This window comes from Dermacentor variabilis, chromosome 1 (assembly GCF_050947875.1).
Source record: "Dermacentor variabilis isolate Ectoservices chromosome 1, ASM5094787v1, whole genome shotgun sequence".
Lineage (NCBI taxonomy): Eukaryota > Metazoa > Arthropoda > Arachnida > Ixodida > Ixodidae > Dermacentor > Dermacentor variabilis.
The window spans coordinates 156631098-156654856 of record NC_134568.1 but is presented as its reverse complement, the minus strand read 5'-3'; the positions used below and the strand labels follow the sequence as shown (position 1 = coordinate 156654856).

At 47.2% G+C, this 23759-nt stretch overlaps 1 protein-coding gene across 3 annotated transcripts in view; it reads left to right on the top strand.

Moving 5' to 3' along the window:
• LOC142587263 (N(G),N(G)-dimethylarginine dimethylaminohydrolase 1) overlaps positions 1–23759 on the top strand; it is a 95338-nt gene that overhangs the window by 4123 nt on the left and 67456 nt on the right. For all 3 annotated transcript variants that reach the window (XR_012829426.1, XM_075698144.1, XM_075698140.1), the window contains exons 2-3: positions 22712–22814; positions 23049–23242. Coding sequence is in view for 2 of the 3 variants with exons in the window: in XM_075698144.1 (XP_075554259.1) it covers positions 22712–22814; positions 23049–23242 (297 nt within the window). In the remaining variant the exon portion in view is untranslated. The remainder of the gene's footprint in view (positions 1–22711; positions 22815–23048; positions 23243–23759) is intronic.

The window sequence follows — 23759 nt, the reverse complement described above, 5'->3', positions numbered from 1 at the left end:
AACACAGAGGTATTTCAGAGTCCGTACGGGTTCCTTGTTTACATAGGGCAGGCAAGAGCGGTTTCCGCCCAGAAAACGGCTCTTGTCTGCCCTAGTGTGAACAGAAAAAAAAAAAACTTCTTCACCATGTTACCTGACGACAGGAATTTTCGTCAAACTCTGGACTGCAACTCCAGGTGGTACGAATAAGTCCAGGGCGTTTTACTGTTGTCTTCATCACTGTGCAGCATCGGAGTTTTGCAAGCTTAGATAGTAGCACGAATCCAAAAACAGCTGATCAATGTCCATTTGCTCACCGCGCACCTGAGCAATCACTAAGCGCGCGGCCGCCCTCATTGTTTATTGCTGGCGCGTCTAGGCCACGACTTGGACAGTGTAGAGACTCGTGCGCTGTTCCCGTCGGGGCTCCAGGTGGGTTGATTCGGAGCGGTAACCAAAAAAAAAAATGGAGGTCGCAGGAAGCTCTATATCTCCGCAGCATGCTTGGCTGCTGGTTAATTCGAGCGCCTCTAGGTCTACGAAGTCTTCTGGCTTACGCGCTGCGATAGGCGTGAACATAGCGAACAATCATACGCAGAAATCTTGCAGAAGCTTTGCAGTTTACAGGGGGGGGGGGGGAGGCTGTCGTCAGCAGCCGATGTCACCTGCGCGGAAGTTTCCGTTGTCCCACCACGTTTCCTCTGGCAAATAGACGATAAATGATGCTTTCAGTCTCCGGAGCTTGCTGTCAACTCGCGCCGACAGTGCTTGTGGCATTGATCATATTGAGGTTGGGAATAAAGTCGGTGTCCGGTAGCCGCATCTAGTCGACGATACTTGGGCCTGCGACATCTGATTCGTTGGGAACACGTACGGCTCGCAGTTCCCACGGTACCGTGGAAGCCGCGCCGGGCTGCGCGTCCTTCCACCGGGGCTGATCGGCGCCGATTTCGTATTTTAATAATTTCCACCGAGTTGTCGAGCTGTTCGTGTGTTGGTCGGATCCGTACGATTGACGAGCAGTGTTACCGCCCCTACCAAACTATGGGCTCTGGGCGACCGTTGTACGTCGTCACTGGTGACCTTTGGCGCTTATGGTAAGTTCGCAGCATGTGAAACAGCCATCATGTATAAAAGAGGAAAAACAGTTTTATCCGAAAGGCAAACTATTGAGAGAGCAATAGCAATAAGATATGAGGATATTACACAGAGTAGGTTTTATGTTTATGAGCTAGGTCAAAATAAAACGAGCACACGTCCAAGGCTGAACGAACAAACATGTAATCGGCAACCCCGGAATCCGTTATTTGTGCTGGCAACACTTTCCAAGTAAACAAAGATGGCTACGGCCTCCAGGTTCACGAGACTATTCTAGTACACTCTATATCGTCTCGTCCCACTCAACCACACGCAACCGTATTCTAGTCACAAATAGAAGCTTCCTAGTACACTGTAGGTCGAGTTTACGCTCCGAAGCAGGTTGCCCGCTGTTACGTACTCCAGGGTAGCGTACCGTACTGCTGCCGAGAAGTAGCGACGCCTGCCATTTGAAGCTCGACCGACATTACTTATTGGGTAGCGTGGCGTTGTCGGCGGGCTGCAGGCATCCGGTAGATCATGGCGACCAAGCAGGGGCGAGACGATTTGCTAGTGCGAAACTTGCACTGTTTATTCAAAGGTAGTTGAAAGAAAATAAGAAGAGCATGAAGTATGAAGTCTCAAGTATGAAGTCTCACAAAGTACATTTCGGAGCCCCTTAAATAGCTCTCTACAAGTGTGGGCGGGATCTTGCTTCCGTCGAGGACACGTGACAGGCACGGAGAGAGGGCCCCGTGGGCTCCGGCTCAGGGGTAGGGTGAATGACCTCTCCGGCCAAGAGAAGGTGAAAGGGGATGAGGTAAGCACACACGATGCCACGACCATGAGAGGAGTGGAAGGGGATGAGGTCGCCCGTGGGCTCCGGCTCAGGGGGGGTAGGGTGAATGACCTCTCCGGCGCCGTGGGGTCCGGCCAAGAGAAGGTAAAGGGGAATGACCTGTCGCCACGTGGTGTCAGACGCCAACCCTAACACCGCACGGCATGTGCCGCGCGGTGAGTTCGCCAGCCGTTTGTGCGCAGGCGCGAGTACAAGCGGGTGCCAGAGAGAAAATCTGGGGGCTTTTGAGCCTTGGAATTCCTCACTTTGCCTAGACGAGAAGAAAAGGGGGGGTTAACCGAGGGGCCCGATTTTTATTAGTCATATAAGAAGCCAACAAACACTGACACCAAGGACAACATAAGGGAAGTTACTTGTGCTTAATAAATGAAATAAAGAAACAATAAATTAATGGAAATGGAAGTGGATGAAAAAACAACTTGCCGCAGGTGGGGAACGATCCCACAACAATGAAAGTGGATGGATAAACAACTTGCCGCAGGTGGGCAACGATCCCACAACCAGTAATGGAAATGAAAGTGGATGAAAAAATTATTGTGGGATCGTTCCCCACCTGCGGCAAGTTGTTTTTTCATCCACTTTCATTTACATTTATTTATCGTTTTCTTTATTTTATTTATTAAGCACAAGTAATTTCCGCTATGTTGTCCTTGGTGTCAGTGTTTGTTGGCTTCTTATGATAACGCTTTGCCTAGGTACCACGGAGAAGTTTCTTTGCTCGTTTTGTATGCGTTTGTCCCTAGGCGTGCCGGCATTGCGGAGTGAGGTCGAGTTTGTTTACGCTCTGTTGCTGGCTGTCCGCGCGGTGAAACAGTGGTAGTTCCATGTTCACGTCGGCTGTTTCTCTTGGTGCTGGGCACGGTGGTGCTGGGCTCAAGTTTCTTATTTGTGGCGTAGAATCGAAGTGTTTCGTCGAAGCCGAAGTGTTCTTGCTGCCGATTGTCTTATTTTGATCGATCTCTAGCATTTTAGTGACGAAACCCCGGAAATCGTTGCGTTGTGCGTGCAAACGTCCGGCCTGCCTCTATTGTGCCGCATCGGTCATTTTTAAAGACAAACAGCCTTTCAAGTGAGCCGGAGGCTAAGAAAGGGAAGTGTTTGTGCGTAGCGGGCCTACGAAAGGTGCGAACATTTGTTCGCGGCGCTGCTTCACTGCCACAAGTACTGTACTTGACTATTTTTGGCCTTCATAGGCAACTACGCACTGTGACTCGTGTTGCATTATATCGCATATCATCCCACAATATATAGGCAGTAATGTCTGTCGCGCTTTCAGTAGGTGAACACGGATATTGGGCCCTGATAGAAAGAGGCTAAAAACTGTTAAGTTACCTGGTCAATGCGTCTTCGGATAAAAATAAATGAGTCGGGATGAACCTTTTTCTTTACAGTTAACTGATAGCGTGATAAGGTAGTCTGCGTCTGATAAGTTGCGCTTGTTCATGCTCGCAGTGTGCAGTGTTAGAGCTAGGGAACACAGCAGACACCCGGCGCCCGTAGGAATTGTCAAGCCCCGGTGAAACGTGAGAAGTAAATAACACCCAATCGGACCAAGTTGCCTTTCTTCCGATAGGTTTCCGAAATTTAGCGAGGATTTACTTTTAAGCAATGTCACTTGTATTAGTGTAAAGGCGTGACTTAGAAACGTATCGAACCAGTTGTAATGACATTTGGCTGTGTGCACAGTGTCGCAAAGCAATCTGGCGTCGCTGCGGCCAGGCCGAATGCTCCAAATCTGGAACGAGTGCTGTTTGCAGTTGCTTCTAAATTTCTTGCGAGCGAATAAACTGACAACTCGCCGCGCTGAGTGAGAAAACAGCATTTTCTGCTTACACCGCTAAACTAAAGCATGCTATCAAAACGATTTGTCGCCTTGCGGCATAACATGTGTCATAACTTCAGACTTTCCGAGCTAGTTATCGTTCCTGATACCGGTGCCTGCGCACAAAATTTAATTAGTTAGAATATTCCTGCTGCTTAAGGCATTGGTAACACTAATACTGGGGCAGAAAACTATACACGAACAAAACAAAATGAAGCTTAAGCGTGCATCACTCATTTATTAAAGCGCCTGCCTAAACAAAGTACACTCCTAGATTGGAAACGCCCGCAACATGTATAGAATATATAAAAGAAAAGTGATGGTATACTCGCCGGGAATAAAGGAGTCCGGAGTGAAGTCCCCAGTGTGAATTCGCACACACACGCACGCACTTGCATCTCAAATTGCCTTCGAATTTCATAATTAAAAAACAAATAGGACATTGAAGAAAACATAACCATGGTGGTATGAATGAGCGAACTTTTTCTCATGATATGCTGTTTGTGGGAAAATTGCGCACACATGTGGCCATTTTTAATCATGTTTTAGGTTTGAGTTAACGAAAGATATTTGCTGTTTCCGTTTCTCTTCGGATTAGCGTTATCGTCACCTTGATAGCAGCACGTAGGATTAATTCCCCTTTTGCATTAGATGTTTATTGTTGGTGAGATAACTGCAGTATATGATCTGTGGTCGTATAGATTGCAATCGAAGCCTGTAGTAAAGGAGGAAGCGATCATTTAATAGTTCGCTCGCTGTACTTTTCGCAGTATAAGCACGTGCGGGCATTGAGACTTCTGAACGATGAACAGTGGTGCCAAACTCTCTTCTCACGCATTTGTATGTTGAGTTGAGTCTTGCCAAAGCGCGCGCAGTGTGCCTCGTGAATACCACTCTACCAGCTATGTGCTCGTCTTGGAGGTGCCACCCACGCCTTCAGGCATGGCTCGAAGCAAAAGCAGATATCGCGTGTCATTAACCGCTGCGGTTACCGTGCGCACGACATCCCTACGTGGAAGCAGTGTTAGCGCGAAACATTGTTACAGCAATGACGAAGACGAGACGCAAAATCATACTTGCCAAGCCTCCCGACTATTTCTTCCGGTTGTACGGTTGACAGTAAAATCTCCCGGAAATTGCTGCTGAACTCAGTTTCTATCTTCGCCCAACGCAGTGTTTGGCCACATTGGCAAGGAAAAAAATCCAACCCAATCCAGTTGGAAGTTCATGATCATGTTTAGCCATCATAGCCATTTTCATGGTGCATGGAATTGTTATGCATTGTTAAAGGGGCCCTGAACCACTCCCTGGGCTTGGTGAAATAACATAGTCCACGGGTAGCACACGCTGCTGCGAACATCTCAGCTAAGTTTTGCTGTTGTACGCGGTGCGTAGAGCTCGCAAGCGGATCGCGAAGTTACCTTTCTCAAACGCTCGCTTTTCAACGGAAAACCCTTTTCTCACCCTCTTCTAGACGCACTCTTTCGTCATTCGCTTAGATTGGCCGATAGCTGACATCAAGCTACGGTCGGCTACATGGCCTAGGTACCGCGGCCGCCGCGGTGTGCCGCCACGAATCCACTGGCTCAGCGCACTGCGGCTTGCTGAGGACAACCGCGTTTGGCTTATGTTTAGCGCGTCGGTGGCACCAAAGGCGGAAGTCGTGGCGTCTACGTTAACATCCAAAATGAAATTTGAACTGCGCGCCACGTAGGAGGCGGAGCGTTGTGGGCACGCCCCACTGCGCTGTAGCCTTCGCAGTGCAAGACATACAAGAAGGAACAGGAGCACAGCGGAGGCCGTGTTTGATTGCCAATAACTCCGCTTCCGCTGAACGCATTGAAGTGCTTTATGCGGCAAAGTATTTCTGAAATAGCCTATTTCCACTTCAAATTCCTTTCTCCACTTCTATAAAGAGTGGTTCAGAGCCCCTTTAAGAAAATAGTAGGGAAACCCTACATGGGCGTTAATTCGTTAGCCGCAGCGCTGCTCTTTACGCTGAGGGGGTTGTTTGGCGACCTAGTGGCCCTAGGCTCTTTCAGCTAGCGAGCGAATGCCGCGTTTCGCAACTAGCAACACCGAGTACCTTTTCTGAGGGCTTGGTAAGGACGGGAGTAAAGGCAGAATTTCATCGTTAACTGTTAGATATTCAAAGACCAGCTTCACTGAAGAGCTTCAAGTAAGGCACCGGTTTAGTTTAAATAATCTGCAATAGTTCCGTTCTTTTCCCAAGGTCATATTAAAGTAGAAGTCCGAAGTCATTTATGTCCTTATGCACATGGCACGCCATACAACGCACCCTTGCCTCTATGCTATAAAGACTGGTGAAACCGTGATGAAACTGAACATAGACTGATGTACACAACCAGTTTAAAACTCGCGAAACCCAACGCATTGACGATGCTGTGATGGTCTGCTGTTTTGTATGAGGTCGTGGGATGAAACCCGGCTATTGCGGTGGTTCTTTTTAAAGACAAACTACAGGAACGTGTATCTTTAGGTTGTAATGAACGTTGTAAGAGACCCCAGATGATCAAAATTACTCCGTGTCCTCGACTACGGCATCACTCATGCCCTCTTGTGCAGATTCAAGTAGTTAAAATCAGTTAACAAACACTACCGATGTTTCACTCCGACCAATACAAGTCAAACATTTGTTTCTCGTGGTGTCTTTTTCAGCCATCTCACAGCCTGGGAACACCACATAATGATTAGGTACTTAAAACGGGCGTGGCTGATGTCGCTTACACCAGTGTACCGGTGTGAAAATATTCAACCAGCTTGAATGAGAAGTTTTAGAGTTTATTTAGACCCCCCACCCCCACCCCACCAAAAAAATTCATAATGAACTGTCAGAATACCAGCTACACGCGTTGGCAATTACACAATAGACCGTTTGAACTGGTTCGGCTAACTTTACCTGCTCTTACGGCCTGGAAGGCTAGGCTGTGTCAAATCCAGGTAAATGGTCATTCAATTAGCTAAGACACGCAGTTCATCCCTCTGTACTTAGCCCTGTATCTAGAAGCGTCAACAGCAGTATGGATGCAAAACAGCCTAGCGTAGCTCAGCCAAACTTTCAGATATACACGCAAGATTTTCTTTCTCAGCGCAGTTGTGCTTTGCTTATGTAATGTTATCCGACACATTCTTTTCGTTTGCTGCGAACTACCTATCCGTAATATTAATTAGTGTCTGGATACACTAAACAGCGTCACACATCCGCAAGCGTTTCACGGTGATTTGCAGTGGATCTACATATCTGTGGCATTTTTCACCTTTGTTAAAATGTTCGCACAAGTCCTACGACCGAGAAAAGAGCTCCTTGCGTTTTCGGAAACCTGATGCACAGGAATAAACTCACTGATCTGCGAGATCTGACGGCGAATTTACTTTTCGAGTTTGTAAAACGCATTTACTACTCTTGACGTAAGTAGTAAGCGGTAATTAACACGCTCGCTGAGCGTTATATCTATGTGACTTCTACAACCTAGCTGCGCTGCCGCCCTCTGATTTCGTGTTCCATCTGCTAAAAATGAAGGAAGCATAAACATTCGTAACGCAAAAACGTTGCACTCCCAAAACTGCATTGCTGTTCTGCCAGTCATCTGTAAAGAAGCCGCGGCGCCCATAGGAGCCTTTAAATCAATAAAGAGCGAAGTTATCAGCTATTTATTGGTTTAGGCGCTATAGTGTTTCGATCTAAAAGGCTGCGTCCGTTTCGCTTCTTCTACGTCATCCATGTCGCCTCTGGTGTATTTTTTATTTATTTTTTGCTGAGCCAGAACTACTGACCGCTTCCATGACCGTGTAAGAACGAAGGTAATGGTAAGAATCACTATTACTACTACTATTACTACTTCCAATAATGATTATAATAATAGTAAGAAGAATAACAACAACAGGGAAGACTTTAGGTCAGATCCAACGCACTGATTCTAAGTGATGCAACTCTTCCTGTGCGTTTATAGAAACGTTTTTTATATGTTAGATATGTGGCATTACTCTCGATTTGATGCAGATTGACGGTGAAATCGACGTTATGTGACTTACTTATCGGGATTACATTTTTTTTTTATTTACGATAAACCAAATCTGATATCTTCGAGACGAACTAGAGTGGACTCTGGGCTTACGTATACAATTAGGGGTAGTGTCCCCGTACACGGATGTATATGGCTATCGCAGGGAACAGAGTTGCGTCTTTTCTTTTTCGCGCTACAACCCGCCGTGGTTGCTCAGTGGCTATGGTGTTGGGCTGCTGAGCACGAGGTCGCGGGATCGAATCCCGGCCACGGCGGCCGCATTTCGATGGGGGCGAAAAGCGAAAACACCCGTGTGCTTAGATTTAGGTGCACGTTAAAGAACCCCAGGTGGTCAAAATTTCCGGAGTCCTCCACTACGGCGTGCCTCATAATCAGAAAGTGGTTTTGGCACGTAAAACCCCAAATATTATTATTATTTTTCGCGCTACACCCGCCGCCGCTGCATGGTCGAGCGTGATCACGTCGTCGAAAAGCGATATCAGTCGTTCTACTCGATACGAAGAAGCCACTCTGACGGAACCCACGCCGGCATACGGGGCATACCACTTGCTTCAACTCTTGTGCCATCGGTATCGGCAAAGGCGCGTTCCCACTACGGCAGCAGTAGCGCATGCTTACGAAGCACTTTCCACCGCTTCGGCTACAGCAGCGGTCCCACTTTTTTATCTGAACTAGAGCATCATATACGCTCACCCTCAGTGACACGCAATAACTTATCTGTAGCATCTCTTGAGCATGATGGGGTGCCGCGCATCGGGGCGCACGAATCGCACTGGAAGCGGGAAAGATTTTTTCTGTGCCGTGGCGTACGGACCGGTCCGTTGTCGTCTACAACAGTATAATTGCCTAGATGGGCTGCGACAGGGCTACCGCTTTTAAAAATTGAATTAAATTGTGGGGTTTGACGTGCCAAATCAGTGATCTGGTTATGAGGCACGCCGTAGTGGGGGACTCCGGAAATTTGGACCACCTGGGATTCTTTAGCTTGCACCTCAATTTAAGTACACGGGTCTTTTCGCATTTCGCCCCCATCGAAATGCGGCCGCCGTGGCCGGGATTCGATCCCGCGACCTCGTGCTGAGCAGCCCAACACCATAGCCACTAAGCAACCACGGCGGGTAGGGCTATCGCTTATAAAACCACCGCGCCTGTACCCGCCACATTAATCTTTGGAATAAAGCTTCGCTGTAATAAATAGCGTTCATAATCCAACGTTAAAACACGCCGAGTTTGGCTAAATCATAGGGCACAGCTATCGTTTTCAAATTAACCGTACCATCAGCGTCAAATGAAACGTGAAAGCGGAGTGCGCAGCTCAGGCATAAAGCCGAGACCACACGTACGCTTGCAGACGCGTGCAAGCTCGCGTCCGCGCGACAGCGCGCACACTGGGCTCACTCATAGACGCCTTGGCAGACGCCACTTCGTACTTTGTTATCGACAGTGTTTCAAAGTGTTTCGATACATATAAACGTAATTGTTATATCTTTATAGCTGTTCGATCAGCACAAAAAGAAAAGAAGAAGCACTTTCTTGCATTCTATAAATCCGTTTCACTAAGAGTTGAACGTTCCGCGCCGTAGCTGCGTAGCCAGGCGCTCCGACGCGAGACAACCCAGGCGCGCGATAACAGGGAGGAGCTGTGGTGGGTGGCTAGGAGCTGTTCCCCGAGATCACGCCGCGTTTCGACGCGTTCGAGCCATGCTGCACCGTCTGCTCATGCGTGGGCGCGCGAGCGCGAGCTTGCGCGCGTCTGCAAGCGCACGTGTGGTCTGGGCTTAAGTGAAAGTATAGTGCGCGCCGTCCAGTCATCACCACTGACAGGCGCGCACATCAAGTTCAGCCGCACTGCGTTCGTTTGGGAGTCAGCTGTCATTGCTTGAAGCACCTGCTGCGTCACGGCGCAAGTTTTTCCCCCATTGCCAGAAACCGGCATAGTTCTTGCGCGCGCTAGGAGTGCCTTTTTCCTTTCCACTTAGCCCCTGTGGTTAGCAATATCTAGGTGGTGGTGGTGTTAGTATACTCGCGGACAACTTTCTGTGGCTATGAAGGGAAAGCTACGGATGCAAAGCGTGCACAAGTGAGAGCGCTTCTGAAAAGACTCCTGCGTTTTAATCCAGGTTAGTTTAGGCTGGGGAAGACAAAACATGAACACCTTATTAGCAACAGTTAAATAAGACAGAATACACCACTGAGTGTAAAGGTTTGCTTACTTTGCGGCTTTTCCCTTCCGCGTCTGGGGAAACGCGAAACCGTCGCACGTGGAAGCTGCGTCGAATCAGTGTCTGTCCCGAGCTACCAAAAGCACTGTCAAACGCTGCCGGACTACTTGGCGTGGTAACACGTGTACAGCAGCCACGCGCCCGTAGCTTTCCCTTCATACACTCTTAAACAAATGTACTATCGTGAGTAATATAAGCGGGAACACGCGAACGCGTGGCAAATAAAGGGATCACGCGGCGCGCTCCTCATAGGTTTCGCTTACGGCGCTCAATAAAAACACCATGCGGCAGCCCTCCTGGACATTAATGCAGGTACTCTCAAAAGGAGGGAAGTTTTTGACTGTCGATATAGTAATCTTGGGCAAACTGAAAGCACAGAATCGTTTACAGTCGCTATCTCTTTAACGAATACGTACAGTACGTGAACGCCACTGCGCGCGGTCGCCGCGATGGAGTCTCCCGAACCGGCTTCTTGCGTGAAAGGTAGGCAAACGCTGAGAGTAAACTATGTCAAATATGTTCTTATAGTGGGCTGTCTGTCTAACCAAATGGGGCATAACAGAATGGAGCCTCAATCCAGCGATCGCACGGGTTCGCATCGACCGACTGCTCGTCTGCATGCATGTCCGCGCACAATGTTTTGCTTTCGCTGTGAGCGCGTTTTCGCACCATGCCGTGAGCTTTAGGCCGCAGCATATGAGCATTTGACAGTACACTAGCAACCATTGTTGCGTGGACGCTATCAGAACTGTTCAAAAATAATTCCGTTATAGAGATTTCGACGCCTAGCTACGGCGACTGTGATGTGCCGTCGCGACGATTCAATCTTTTTTGTTTTCTAAATTCTTGGACATTTCAATAGTATTTCTCAAGTTGCGTCGCACTGTATGTTTATCGGTCTTCTCAGCGTGCGATTTCCCTCTGCTTGATTTTCGTAATCCAGTGCATTAATTCATAACACAAACATGACCATATGCCGTGCCTTTTTATAATGTGCGTCTTACCGCTCCGTTTCCTTTCCAGTGAACTTGCCAGTATCTAGCATCAACAAATTCATACACCAAACTGTCCTGACGTTAGCCGGGCAGCGGGCGAGCGTCTCAGTGCGCGATTTCTCCTACTCGCCGAACATCGCTCAGTCCCGGCGCCGTAGCAGAAATGTTCCTCGCGTCTGTGCTTGCTGCATACCCGAGTTGTAGCCGATGGCTGTCTGCCGGTTCTAAGTTTCGCCAGCCAAGCTTCACGCAGCTCCTTGCCCTGTGGCTACATGTGAATAAGGCTGACACCGGGCTCCGTTGCGTGCGTCTGGCACTGCGGCACCGAGCAGTAGCCTACCATGCTGCACGCCTCCAAAGGCAGCCACTACCTATTATAGTACTTTCAAATGTTGTCAAGCAGACACCCAAGGCGGTAAAGCCTCACCACTTAAACAGAACCGCGGCGCAGGTGGGACTTTAAAGTTTCGTTTTCAGCTGGCTTCGGCTCCTCCGAAGCAGCCGACGCGGCCGCTGTGTCCACATGATCCCTCATGCCACGTCACACCGACGGTGGCGCTAGCTTTTCCAGTGGTCGAGCTCGCCGCCAGTGGCACGCAGGGCGTGGCAATGTGTTGCGTTTAGTCCTGCGCAAAATACCTCTCTTGCTCTATGACACGCACGGAACGTCTGGCAGTGATACCGGCTTAATACTATAGCGCCTGTAATAGCATTCAGGCGCAGGAAAAAACAGTATTTTTTTACACCTGTTTTGCTGTATCCTGGTTCTCGTGAACGGAGAGTTGCACGCAGCAGTCGGTTGAAAAGTTTTTATTGGGCTGTTGCGACGCGGTAACAAACTTTGAATGCACATAAAAAAAGTACCCCACTATATCAGCATTAGCTTGCCCTATTCTTGCGTCTTTGGTGGGCTAACAACGGGTGATGGTTCCGCCGGCTTTAATGACGGCCTCCATTCACTTTGGTAGAAACCCGTAGAGAGCCTCGACGAAGGCTGTGTCACCTTGAAGACGTTTCCACTCTTGTATAGCTTCCTATGCCATTCACCAGCGGTCGCCAAGTCCAAGGAGAGCGTGGAAATGTTAGCATTCATACGTACCCAAGCATGCTCTATTACGTTCACGTCCGCGCCCTTCCCGCACCACTCAAGGCGCATTACCCCTCGTTCATCTAAAAGACGTGTCACGACCTTTGCTGTATGCACAGGAGACAAGTTCTGTTGCAATAGGTAGTACCCATCCGGGAGTGGACCATGCAATGCATATGTGAACATCTCGTGCTCCAGCAATGTGCAATAAGCAGCACTCGTAACTCTCCCAGAGATTCTTACAAAACTTAGGACGTCTGGCGAAGTAGCCGCCCACATGTTTAATGACGTGCGTCCGCTTGCGGGCGCCTCCTTGTTGTTCTGCGGATAGAAGCGTGTGTTTTCCATGCGCCACATTCATTTGTGCTGGTCCCAGCGGCCCGAGAAAGTATATTCGTCGGAGAAGATTACGTATTTCCAATCCGCCACCTTCCATGCTGCGGTGATTGACAGCGAACTTCAGGCGGACAGTTGTGTTGGCAGCTGTGAGAAGAGGCTTCTGAGCGGCGATGCGACTACGGACTGCGGCTTCCCTTAACATTTGCCGTACTGTGCTGTCACACACATTTGCCGAGTCGAGAGTACTGCGCACGTCCTTCGCAATTTGAAATGGCTTCTCATTGACTGCAGCAACAATTTGTACGTATTGGTCCATCGACGTGACGCGGGGTTGCCTCTTTTGCGGCGCACACTTAATGCTTCCTTCATCTCGGTATACTTAGACTATCCTGTTGACCGTCTTCAACTGGCAGCCTGTCAATGCAGCAACGTTGCGGTGCGTGTAACCTTTTTTTGACAACTCGACGACTTCCTCACGCTTATGCAAAGGCACTCGCGACATCGTTCAGGCACTGAAACACATATGACTGCTAGGCACGGACAGCCGTGGTCTACTTTATAAGCATATTCCACAAAAGAAAAGATAACACAGGCGTATCAATGCTAAGCCAACACTACCTAGATGCGAGCAAATCCTGCGTCTCACGGCAGGTTGCGTCACGGCCGACCCCTCAGAGTTACGTAGCCTGACGGATCATTGGATGTGGCTGCGCGCGCAGGTATGAACTCGTATCATCGCTAGCGGCTGGTGACACGCAATCAGCTGCCGTTTCGTAGCAGTAGCGAGGCGGGAGGGCAAACAGTTAGTGGAACCGCGGCGCTCTTCCCACTTTGTTTCCGACAGCGGCCGCCGCGAATCATCCCACGTCGGGTTCGAGGCTATTTGCCACGCGTTCGCGTATTCCCGCTCATATTGCTCACGATAGTACACCCTTTGGGTCGTATCTTGCGCACAACGATAATCGTCATCTGTCTCGCCTGCGTTTCCGTTCTTGAAAACGCTGCACTCGCTACTTTCCTTTCGAGAATGCTCTGTCGTGCTGATAATGCACATTTCGTTCGTGACTTGAAAGTACCGTGCTCGCAGCGTTAAAGAAAGGAAATGCGGACAAGACAAATGAACAATAATCGTCATCTGTCTTGGCCGCATTTCCTTTCTTTAACGCTGCAAGCCCAGTACTTCCATAAAGAAACGAGAAGAAAGGGGGTTAACCGAGGGGCCCGATTTTTATTAGTCATATCATAAGAAGCCAACAAACACTGACACCAAGGATAACATAGGGGAAATTACTTGTGCTTAATAAATGAAGTAATGAAACGATAAATTAATGGAAATTAAAGTGGATGAAAAAACAACTTGCCGCAGGTGGGAACCGAACCCACGCGGCAAGTTCGCGAAATGCGAAGGTTGTGGGTTCGGTTCCCACCTGCGGCAAGTTGTTTCTTCATCCACTTTAATTTCCATTAATTTATCGTTTCATTACTTCATTTATTAAGCACAAGTAATTTCCCCTATGTTGTCCTTGGTGTGAGTGTTTGTTGGCTTCTTATGATATTCCATAAAGAAAGAAATACAAGAGAGGACACTCCCATAGAGCCCAGTGGCCGAATTGACTGTAGCGCACCAAGCGGATGGAATCAACACCTTCCGGTTTCGGTTCTGGGCGCGTGCGTTTTGAACGCCAGCTGGTACACGCCACGCCGGATCCGCTGATCGGCGCGGCAATTTTTTTATATTTTTTTTTTAGCTGCTACTGCTGAATCACGCGCGGCCTTGGCGCGGAATCTGTTTATTTACTAAAAATGTTTTACAAGCCTCCAACGAATCTGTGCCAGGTGCAATTAAATAAAGTAAACGCAAGACGTCTTCTGAAATTATGAAATGTTTATTTTGCTCTATATAAATGCTCGTTCCGAGCTTTTTGTGCATTCATCCAAAGTTGTGGCATGAGGTAAGCAGCAGTAGTTTCCGTACAAAGCTCCACCGGACGCCATCAGCTGAAAAAAAGTAAATTACAAGCATGTATCATATTGATATACAGACATAACAGGAATAATGCGTGTAGGGGCGAAACGTGCGTAAGTGGTGAATGGGTGGAATTACAAAGAAGCTCACTTTTACATACATTTCCTAGCAAATAGACTCCTCCCAAATAATGCCATAAAATATGAAGAAAACAGCTGACTTTCAAGCATTCCTCATTCCCGGGCCTTATTTCCTGCCCTTTAAAGGGACCCTGAAACGATTTTGACGACTTTGTACAAACGTACTGAGTCGTTAGATTAGGTCTTTCTGATCGTTATTTGACGCATCCAGGCACTCCGTGTAAAGCGTGTAATTTATTATAAAGTTTTAAAAATGTACATTGTTGCCGATCGCAGCACGCTGCTTGGCAGAATTTTCAGCCGCCCCTACCCATACGACGTAAATCACCCAATTGACGTCAGTAGGGCGAGCTATCCAATTGGCTCCCTAGGGCACGTCATCGATAATTTTTCCTCCTTTATGGTGAACAAATTATGTTCGTAATAGTTGGAACGTTAGTTAATTTGTTTCTATAAAAAGGAATAGAGAATACACAAGAACAATTTCTCACTACACTTAAGCACTTTCGGCACACAACAAGCGTCGTCTGCTTGTGTTACAACGTGCTCCATTTTGACGAGAGCTCCGCAGTCAGAGTCAGTCTCAATCTTTTCACGAGCACTAATTCGACTTTGTTGCGTTGCGGACTGCAAACGTAGCGACTGGCAATATGTCAAGCTGCGACATCGTGTCCCTCTGCAAGGCAGCAGACGAGCGGACTGGCTGCAGCGCATCTGGTCGGCGCCAGGGTTTGCGCGTTTGCAGCCGTCACTTTACACCAGAACATTACTATCGCAGTAGCGTTTCACGAGTCTGGTATTAGGGTAAGCGCAAACGCAAGGGGACAGGGCCTGGCCGTTTGACTGTCTTTTCACGGGATGAGCAGAAGCGCAAATACGAATGGTCTGCACGGTGCCGCCATCTGGTGGCACAGAGCTCAACTACACACAGTAGCAGTAACGAAATGTATTCTTTGCTGCTGGTGCAAATTTTTCACAGGAGTGTAATCAACACATTGTTTTTGTAAATGTTTAAAATGTTTTACACTTGTTTAGAGCAATACTAGCTCTTTGTTTGGCTGGTTAAGCTCTGCGCCAATGAGTGGCTGAATAGTGGATATTGATCAGGCAGCTCACGTACGTCTATGCTAAAGTTCCTTCATCAGCTTGAGTTTATGCCTCCCCCGTTCAGTCAAAACGCCCAGCTCGCCTGTGGTTACCGGAACACCAGACACGTTCGGTGCTGTGACAGAATGCTCGCAGCGCACACTGTTTCGATAGCTCTCACTTGGGGTCGACTGCCAAGCAGCTGGCGGAGAGTTTGGAGAGGCTTCGCGTGCTCGCTCCTAGAGAACCGGAAGTCGACGACACGACGTGCCATCATGATGCAGAGCCAGTGAAGGCAGAGCTTAGCCCCGATCACTTGGCGAACGAGTTGAGGAGACAATGCATGGCTATGGAGGAGGGTAACTTGTAATCCTCCGTAGCTCTCTTAATTTGAGATGTTTCGCACAAATGATTAACTTTAGCTGTACCCTACGCATCTATAAAGTTTGTCTGAACCATTTCAGGGGACCTCTTTCAGAGCACAAATACACGGGCGACTGCGTGTTTCCAGAAGAACTTGGCTTCAACCGACGCGATAGTACGCTCTGTATACAAAAAGTGGCCACTACACACGCTCTCAATCAGACCATGCTAGACGCTCGCAGAATGCCTTCTAGTCGCACTCGAGACAAATTCGTGGGTGCAAAGCCTCTTTTCAGTCGCTCAGAAGACCGAATTTTCAAGTTCTTGGTTTTGGAGCTCCTTGGTGTTATTTTTTGCGCGTCCTGCCGGCGCAAGCAACACACTCCCGTATTGTCACTCTTGGCAATCGCTCGTCGCGTTTTCGACAAGCGTGATTACCGAAAGAAGGTATATGTTGTTGCAGGGCCATAAAGAAAAGTCACAACCTTGCCCCACTAAAATTCATCATTATCATCAGCCTATTCATGTCCACTGCAGGATGAAGGCCTCTCCCTGTGATCTCCAATTACCCCTGTCCTGCGCCAACCGATTCCGACTAGCACCCGCAAATTTCCTAATTTCGTCGCACCATCTAGTCTTCTGCCGTCCTCTACTGCACTTCCCTTTTCTTGGTGCCCATTCTGTCACCCTGATGGTCCAATGGTTATCTAATCTGCGCATTACATGACCTGCCCAGCGCCATCTTTTTTCTCTTAATGTCTATTAGAATATTGTCTATACCCCTTTGCTCTCTGATCCAAACCGCTCTCTTTCCCTCTCTTATAATTATGCCTAGCATTCGTCGTTCCATCGCTCTCTGCGCAGTCTTTAACTTGTTCTCAAGCTCCTTTGTCAGCCTCCAAGTCTCTGCGCCTTATGTCAGCACCGGTAAAATGCACTGATTGTATACTTTCCTTTTCAATGATAACGGTAAGCTCCCAGTCAGGAGCTCACGATGTCTGCCGTATGCGATCCAGCCCATTTTTATTCTTCTGTGAATTTCCTTCTCATCGTCCGGGTTCCCTGTGATTAGTTGACCTAGGTAAACATACTCCTCCACAGACTCTAGAGGCTGACTTGCGATCTTGAACTCTTGGTCCCTTGTTCCACTAAAATTCAGTACACGTCAAACTGTCATGACGGCCGGCTTGCTTTTTTGCTAACTTCTTCACAACCCCAGGCGTGACCAGCATGCCTTGAAAGTATTCCAAAAGGTTACGAAATTAATTACAATAATTTTGGGGGTCAGGAAATGCGTCACGAACTTCTCGCAGTAACATTCAGTAAACGCGAAACTGCAGCACACAGCCGAACTGTTTTTTTGCTAACTGCGGCACAATGCCAGGCATGGCGGGTGTACTTCAGAAATATCCCAAAAAGTAGCTAAATACAATAATGTTGGGGGTCAGGGAAAGCGACACAAACTTGTCCCTGTAAGATTCAGTACACGCGAAGTTGTCACCATGGTCGAGCTGCTTTTCGCTAACTGAGTCACAAAGGCAGATGTAGCAAGCGTGCCCATAAACTACCAAAAGAAGGTACAATAACGTTGGGGCTCATAGAAAGTGTCGCAACATCTCTCAGTACAAGTCATTAACTCAAATTAACTGTGCCAGAAGAGCCGAGCAATTTTTCGCTAACTGCGTCACTATAGTCTCTGTTTCGTGCCGTAAGCCTAAATCTGCTTGAAATGCGTTGCAGTCCAATAGTGCAGTGGTGCCATGTCGAAATGCAGAAGGAACGCAAGAAAAGGCTGGGAGCCCAACAAACAGGCTACATCCAGAAGAGACGTGTCGCTGAACAGGCGAAGTTCGCATGCGCAGCCTGCCTCGCTCGCTTCGGTGGCTGGGTGGCACGTCTGGCGCATGATGCATCATATGGCACGTCTGGCGTGCCGCTAGCTTGTTGCTAAGTAACGCAAGAAGAATAGGTCGCGAAGTATAGGTACATTTATACGCAACACTTTTTAGCTTTAGCAGGGAAGAATAAAAAAATAAATAAAACGTTGCCTGTAAGTTCATTTTACATTCTTTTTTTCGATGCTCACGTCAACTAACGGATGGAGTTGACACTAGGCATGACGTGTTTCCTGTTGCCAGTTTTCGCTGAGTGTCCCCTCTTGTTGAATTCCTTTCTCTATGGTACTTCGAAGTCACAAATGGCATGCGCGTTATCAGTATGACAGGGCATTCTCGACAGGGAAGTAACGAGCGCACTGTTTTCAAGAAAGGAAATGCAAGCAAGACAGATAAAGATTATCGTTGTGTGGCAAATATACACCTCAAAGGGTGCAACAGTTTTTTAGAGCAAGAGTGTAGCCACAGAAAGTATAGTAAGTAAAACGAGTGTATAGTAAAGTATAGTAAAACGAGTGCCTTCACCACAATGCTTGGAACGAAATGGCAGGCCTTTGCGCAACTCTGCGTAGCATATACAGATGAACTGCTGAAGGGGACTTTGCAGCGGCACTTAGTTTTGCTTATGCAAATTACTGGCTTTTCCACTCAAATTATTCCAAACGACGGGTTATTCAGTCCAAGCGCCAGTCTATTTAATTTTCTCCACGCAATTTAATCCAAGCGGCATAGAAATGAATCCAAACACCAGATGATTTGTTCCCAGCACTTGCAACTTTAATCGAAGCTGAACCTCCTTCAAGAACCTTGGAATTGCGAGGCAAGCAAAATTTTGTGCAAATGTTAGGAGTTGGAACCCTTTGTTCAAAATAAAATAGCAAGATGGAAGACCAGTAGCTTTCCTCCGACGTGACTAACGACAACGTTTGAAGGATTTTAAAGGCAAGTTTTGTTTGCCTCTTCCTTCAACTTTCCCGTGCTGCTGCTGCTGTCTTGCACGCCACGTCGGGGGTGGTTCAGAGCGTCTAAACAGGGTGTCCCACGCAAATTGAGCCAAACATTAAAGATATGCAAATGCCACGTAGCTGGACAGAACCAAGGTAATGTTGCTTGCCATCGCTTGGAGATATTCAGATTATTTTTGCATTCAGGCTAATTAGGTAATTAGTCTTAACTTCTCAAATAGTATAATTAGATGAAAAGTGTCAATGAGAAAATTGTAGAGCAACATGAAAAACTCCCGACGCAGCTTTCTCTTGCTCGATACGTGCTACGTAAATGTGTTTTTCTGAGCGTGAAACGTTTTTCAGAGTGCACTAGAATGCGCTCTTAAAATGTTTACACCCTTTGGGGGCTATCTTGTCCCACAACAATAATCGTCATCTGCTTTGCTTGCGTTTGTTGAAAACTCAGCGCTTGCTACTTTCGTGTCGAGAATGCTGTGTCACGTTGATATCGTGCCAAACTGTTCGTGACTTTTCCCACAACGATAATCGTCATGTCTTGCCCGCATTTACTTTCTTTAACGCTGCGAGCCCGGTACTCCTAAGTCCGGAACGGCTTGCACATTATCAGCGTGACATAGCATTCTCGACAGGAAAGTTGCAAGTGCCTAGTTTTCAAGAATGCAAACGCAAGCAAGACAGATGATTATCGTTGTAGGACAAATATACACCCCGAAGGGTGCAACTGTTGTATGAGTGTGTAGAGTATATGCCACTAAAGTGCAATTTGCTGATAAATTATCACTTGGCTGCAATCGGCATTTTAAAAATCACCCACGCGTTTTAAACGGGTCTACAAAAGTGTCACAGGAAAACAATCCAGCCAGCGGAATTAAGCTAGACGCGACATATAGCGCGAGATCTTTGTCAGGATTGAGTGCCTGAAGTGCAATTTCCGCAAAATGAGGCATTGCTCAGCAATCTATAAAAAAAATGCCTCCCGTAGAGTTACGCTGACCACGTCGCCCCAAGGTCGTCTTCGGCGCAGTAATCGTGTCCAGGATTCTTGTACTTGACAGGATTAGCAGCACGGTCATCACTGCTGGAGCTCACTGTGTTGACTAACATACATGGTCACTGTTGTGGGAAACAGCCTCACAGGTGACTGAAAGTTAGCAGGAAGTATGAGACTCGGTCCTGTTGAATCGCTGTTCTGCAGTAATTCCTTCGTGTTTAGTGTTACAAATACCCTCCACCCCACAACAGCCTAAATGAGCATGAACCAACCTCTTGGAGGAGGCTGCAAACAGGAACATATCCAAATCTAAACACACTAAGCAAGATGTTTCCCACCCAGTAGAGAGACATTTGCCCCTGGTGCGGCGCCAAGCCCACCTCATATCGCCTTACATGGGGATGCATTCACAATCAACAATTCCTTCAAATAAAAGATCCAAGTGTGGAGCAGTGGGAGAGGGTTCTCTCCAGCAGCGACCCGAAAGTCCAGCATGGACTAGTAAGGCACGCTCACCGAGTAGCCACCCTCAGTGGTGCCCTGGAATAGGGGCGTCAACCCTGCGCAGATAAGAAGACCATGAAGACGGCCAACCACATCTGCCACCACTAATTTCTAAGCAATTAGAGCAAATAAAGCTTTTCCTCCTCCTCCTTAGGTGTTACACTTGTACAATCCTTGTAGCTTTACCTGTTTACAGATAATTATGTTTATGATGAAGTTAGTGCTTAAATATTAAAGCATTATGTTATGTAGGGACATGATGCACGGTGCTATCAAGTATGGTTTGCATGCAGTATCTGCTGGCTGCACATTTATTTTCAAGTATTGTGGCGATTTTTATTAAAGGGAACACACGATCGCGGCACCGCGGCAAGATGCGAAAATAAAAGAGAAGGACGCCATTCCTTCTGCTTGCACCTTTGTACCGAACATATATTTTTATTCTTAGCCTGCCTTGTGACACGCCTGGGAGCACCAACTGTTTCATTAGAATTTGATAAGGACGCACCAAGGAGGTTAAAGAAAAACTGCTGGAGTGGAAGTTGCCTATACTGGCCTATGGGCTCGGGTGAAGCCACCGCCGGCCATCCTGCGAGGGGGGGGCAAGAAGCGGCCTGCCAAGATCTTCACAGCGCTGTTCACCGACCTTTCTGGTGGTTTTTAATTGCTTCGTAGATTTTCAAGTTCAAATGCAGCACTGTGGGCTATGAGGCGAGCCATATTGGCGGTCTCCGGATCGCAGATATCCCAGTACTCGGACATTTTCCCATTTTATCCACATCAATATGCAGCTGCCACCAAGAAAAATTAGCGCAATAATTAGTGTTTGTTCACCTTCTTTAATCCAGTGTAGAAATTCAGCAATCATGAAAGCTGTCAAAACAAGAAAACAAGAGATTAAAAGCTAAATATGTAGCGTGAGAAATAGCACTACACGCAACAAACATAAGTACTCATTATTATCTTCATTATCATCAGGTGTTGTAGGTGCTTTAGCATTCTCATTGCATGGAGAGTCTCAGAACATTGGTAGCGGCTGTTTCCTTTTAGTCTGAAATATAAAATTTCCCTTTATTTTAGCACAAGGCAGTGCTGATCTGCAGCTTTATTTAAATGAGGACAACGCTAACATGTCAACGATTTGTACGTCATCTTTCCTAAAAACACTCGAGCGCGCAGCATATTTTGGGATCCGCACAGCACCGCTCACGCCAAGATACGACGACCCGAAATACATAAGCTGCGGCGACCAGCATGCTTTTGACCCCCGCAAGATGGCGACGTGGCGGCTTCACTTAGCTGGCACTCCCTCCACTCCAACAGTTTTTCTTTATACTCCTTTGGACGCATTGTATCGCTGTAAACGGGGAGCACGACATCATCATCACCCTATCAGTACGGTCTTCAGTTCTTTGTCACTCGCATGCTGTGTCAACGCAGAAAGAAGGTAACGTGCAAGAAAATTAGTGGGAAATAGGCAGCAGCGCACCGAAAATGAAGACGTTTTCAGTGCGCTGTTGCTTATTTGCCATGAATCAATACCAGCTAGCCCAGTCTTCCATCCTCTTTAGTGCGAGAAGAAGTGTGGGCAATAAAAGTAATGGAGCCACTTTTGTTTTCACATTTCACTATTTGTCACGCACTCGCGAATTTCCATTCATAAAGAAGACAATAGTACATGTAGCACCTGTAACTATTTACTTTTAAAGCAAAACGTTTTTGCCTGTCTCCCTTAGGTGCGTTCCGTGGCAGCTCGGTCGGTTTGTCGCCGAGCGAACTGGGCCGATCCTGGATACTGCTGTAATCCACAGTCGCGTGTCAAAGGTTGAGCACATAAAAACTTGCGCTGTGAAAGTAGGTGTGGCATTTGCACCTGTGTCATGGAACTGAAGCGCATTCTCAAAGCCAAGATGGAGCATCTTGCCGGCCAAAACACATATTCGATATGCTGTAAAACGCGGCGCAGAACATGAACAGTTGCACGCGCGTTGCCGCAAAGCCAAAAGAAAAATGGGATGGGAGAATTTGGGCGATTCCTGCGCGTAGTTGGAAATAAAATTACATGCATTGTACGATTCTTTGCATAGCATTTAACTGAAAAGTTTCAAGAATGCTTTGTGTAGATTCCAAGTGCGTTGGAGCTGCCCTTTTTTTTTCTTTTTGCCCAGTCAATAAATACATTTCCATGGCTGTCTGTGATGTGTGGGTCAGCCATATGAAGCCAATAGTTAATCAAGCTGGCTTCATATGGTTGTGACTAACCAAAATCAAGCTTCTCTGTTACCTTTCTCGTTCGTGTGTGTCTCAGCAGAGTCGCCAGTGTGAACCAAATTGATGAAACATAAGTGAAAGCTTTGTTTTTTACATTGCAGCTGGACATAATACGGGCTACCATCAAGAAAGAACTGGGCATTGCAGTAATGGAAATCCGGGATCCAATGGCAATTATTCAAGGTGGAAACGTGCTTTTCACAGGTATGCCCTCAGCCACAGTAGGACATTTCTCTTAAAATGAGAAGAAGCATTACATTGAACTAAACGTCACAGTTTCTGCCTCCGAATTAAATTTGTGACATTTACATTACCTATTCCTAAGTGTAAACGAAGTTTATATTTGCTTTTCTCATTAATTCTGTGTTGTATGCCTTAAAAAATATTTTTCCTGAAAGCTTCGCTTCCCTACATTCAGATCATGGGTGTGCGTTGCAGGTCGCGAGTTCTTTGTGGGTATATCACCTTGGACAAATGAGGCAGGAGCACGGGCACTGGCTGCTGCATTCCCTGAATATCCTGTGACACCTGTAAAACTGCCCAAGCGAAACCATCTCAAGGCCCTTTTGTCCATGGCTGGCCCCGATGTCATCTGCCTGTCAGACAGCCCGGAGGCACAGGCTGTGAAAAGGGTACTGTTCGATATAGTACATTCTGCGGTGACAACCATAACATATCATTTCTTGTATTGTGCAGTGCCAGGTAGCAAATTATCGCAAGGTTATGCCCAATAAGGCTTCAACTAGGACGAGTTGATACGACATCATTTGGTTTACTATGCTGGTCTCAGCACTCTTCGTAATTGCGCACATGTGTGTCAGTTTCTTTTATTTTGTCCTTTGTGTGACAGTCTAGCACAGTGAACAGACCGGTGTCATACCAACTTTAATAGCTCGAGTCAATGCCTCATTGTATCTTATATACCGTCTTATTGTATTTTATATACTGTATTTGGTAGTTCAAAAATATTTTGCTAAACAGTATTTAGTACTGGAACTTAAATATCGTTAGATGGCATTTTGTACTTTGGCTAATTTGTTCAACAGGAGTTGACTCGCTGCAAATGCATCACATCGTTAGCCCTCATTTGACAAACGATCACCGTGCGGCTCCAATCCATGCTGTGAAGCTGGTTGGCCAGCGAAGCTG